Genomic DNA, 2483 nt, shown 5'->3' with positions numbered 1-2483 from the left:
GTGTGTACCGTCAAATCAGATCTGACTGGTACAGGAGGAGATTGCCCCTCTTTCTCCAGCAGAGTATCTGGTGGATTTGAACCACGTACCTCTGGAATTGCAGTGCAGCTTCTTGCCACTAGGCCACCAGAGCTCCCTTCCAAGATTTATTTTAACAACAACAAAGTTCATAGCCCAGGAAAATGTTTCTGCCCTTTACATAAAGAAGAGGAGAAGGGGCACAAAAAGAAGGACTACTAAGAGGAAAGGAACTAATAAAAGTAATTATGTAAGATCAGAGGAATGAGCAGGGTGAAGGATCGGATAAAGAAATGCAAACCAGAAATGCAAAACCTAGGGCGCCAGCTCTAGGGGGAAACTGTGTCACCTCTGGATAAAGGGCTTCGTCTCCTTTTCCATCTGAGTGTCTAGTGTTCCTGGAAGATGTGACTTGGCATCAGTCTTCCTCTGGGTACAGGAGGCTCTCAGCACTGGGACCTGCATCCAAAGGACATGCTGTCCTCCCAGCTCTGCCTTATGGGGGCGCTCAGGGCCCTCTTCTCCACTGGTGGTAACCTCTCAGCTCTTAAAAGCACTGACTAAAAAAAAAAAAAAAAGAACATTGACTCCACGTGACCTAATCCTGCAGATTCCTTTCTCATTAGCATAACCATATGCTGCTGCTGTTAGCTGCCCTACGTTGATTATGACCCATCATAGGGTCTGAGCATTGCCCTATGCTGTGCACCCTTCACCATCTCTGATATACTTGAATCCACTGCTGTGGTCACTGTCATTCCATCTCGTGGCGGGCCTTACCCCCTTTCTCTGACCCTCCACCTTCCCAAGCAGGATGGCTTTTTCCAAGGACTGGACCCGCCAACAACGTGCCCAGTGTGTGTGAGGCCAAGGTTCACCATCCTTGACTGCATCCCTGGTTGCACTTTCTTTAAGACAGCTGCTCTTTTCCCAGTCCATCACATAGTATTCTTCTCCAGAACCACAACTCAGAGACATTGATCTGTTATCATCGATTCAGGTGCATAGGAATTGTAAAGACCATGGCTTGGAGCAGGTGCACCTTAGTCTTTAAGCTGACATCCTTGTTCTTTAACACTTTGGAAAGGCCTCTGACAGCAGATTTTCTCAATGATCACTGGCACCAAGGGTGTTGATTGTTGAATGCTAACTGCCTCTAACCCTGCCTCATTAACATCAGAGGTTAGAATGTACCACCCACAAAATGTCACTTCACAAAATGTAGAGTATTGCATAACTCAGAATCACGGCCTGGCCAAACTGATGCTGTTCAATCCTTACCAGTTACAGTATGAAGGAAAATCTCTCTGGCCTGCCCATTGGTCTCTGTGTCACACTCTACCATATATTGTCTTGGGGGGAAAATTGGATTTATCATTGACTTTATTCCACTATTTGGCTCAGCAGTTAACATCCGTAGAAGCAGAAGTCAAGAAGTCAGATGACACACTGCACTGGACAATGCCACCACGGAAGACCTCCTTCCAGCTCTGGAAAACAAAGACAGCTGGGAAGGCTGGGGTCTAGCTGGTCGCTTGTAACTGGTAAGGCCAGGCCCTCCCTGCTGCTCTCATTCCCAGCACAGGACAGACAGACAGACGCCTTGTCCTCTGGAGCTCCTAGTCCTTAGGCAGAGTCTCCGTCTAGAATGTGGCTCTGCTGGCCAGGCCAGCGGATGAGCCTGCTCCAGTGCTGGGGGGGGCAGAAAAGGCCAGGAACCGGCTGCTCACACACTCTCATCCACAGGGTCAGAGTCATCTGTTGGGTTCCTGAGGTTGTGAATCGCACAGGAGGGGATTGCGTGTCCTTCTTCCCTAGAGCAGCTGGTAGATTTGAACCTCCAGAAAGGCAGAGCCAAGCAGCCCATGTACTGTGATACCAGGACTCCCTAAAACGGGAGAAAAGGACCGTGTGTGGGACACCGATGTGACCTCTCGTCAGAGAGACAGAGGAGTGGCCAAAGGGCCTTTCCAGTTGGGTGTCCACCACCAGATCTGGGGCTTTTCCATGTGGGCACTCCAGATGAGAGCTTCGTGGGCTCTGCGGACAGTGACGCAGAGTGATGGGAGTAGGAGAGAGGGGAGGCCTGACCCAGGTCAGAAGCAGGAGGCTGGCACACGGCTGCTGAGACGTCTGGCAACCTGGCAACCGGGGCCTCTGAGTGACCAAGCAGGGGTTTGCGCTCTCCAAGCAGGACCCTGGAGGCGGGGAGGGGGTGTGCATACGGCAGGCGGTGTGTGTGGGGGGGTCCTCACTGTAAGGATGTGAGGCCCGTGGGGCGTGCTGGGCCCGGATGGTGCATGTTCACCAACTGACAGCTAACGGAGCGTTAATTAACCACAACTTGGACCCGAGCCAGGCGCGCCCTGCAGCTGGGCCTGCCCTCCCTGGGCGGCGGGGACGCGGCCGGGCGGCCTGGAATCCTGCCCGCCCTGCGTGCCCACGTCCAGCCAGCGGCTGCAGGC

General features: G+C 52.6%; 1 protein-coding gene across 1 annotated transcript in view; it reads left to right on the top strand.

Annotated features, from left to right (window-relative positions):
* The window catches only part of ZNF316 (zinc finger protein 316), a 37907-nt gene that overhangs the window by 5165 nt on the left and 30259 nt on the right, over nt 1-2483 (top strand). The window contains exon 2 of the mRNA XM_006889754.1: nt 2378-2481. Coding sequence (XP_006889816.1) covers nt 2378-2481 — 104 coding nt within the window. The remainder of the gene's footprint in view (nt 1-2377; nt 2482-2483) is intronic.

Source organism: Elephantulus edwardii, unplaced genomic scaffold, assembly GCF_000299155.1.
Source record: "Elephantulus edwardii isolate Elephantulus edwardi_28Jun2011 unplaced genomic scaffold, EleEdw1.0 scaffold00080, whole genome shotgun sequence".
Lineage (NCBI taxonomy): Eukaryota > Metazoa > Chordata > Mammalia > Macroscelidea > Macroscelididae > Elephantulus > Elephantulus edwardii.
This window is presented reverse-complemented; position numbering and strand designations above follow the sequence as displayed.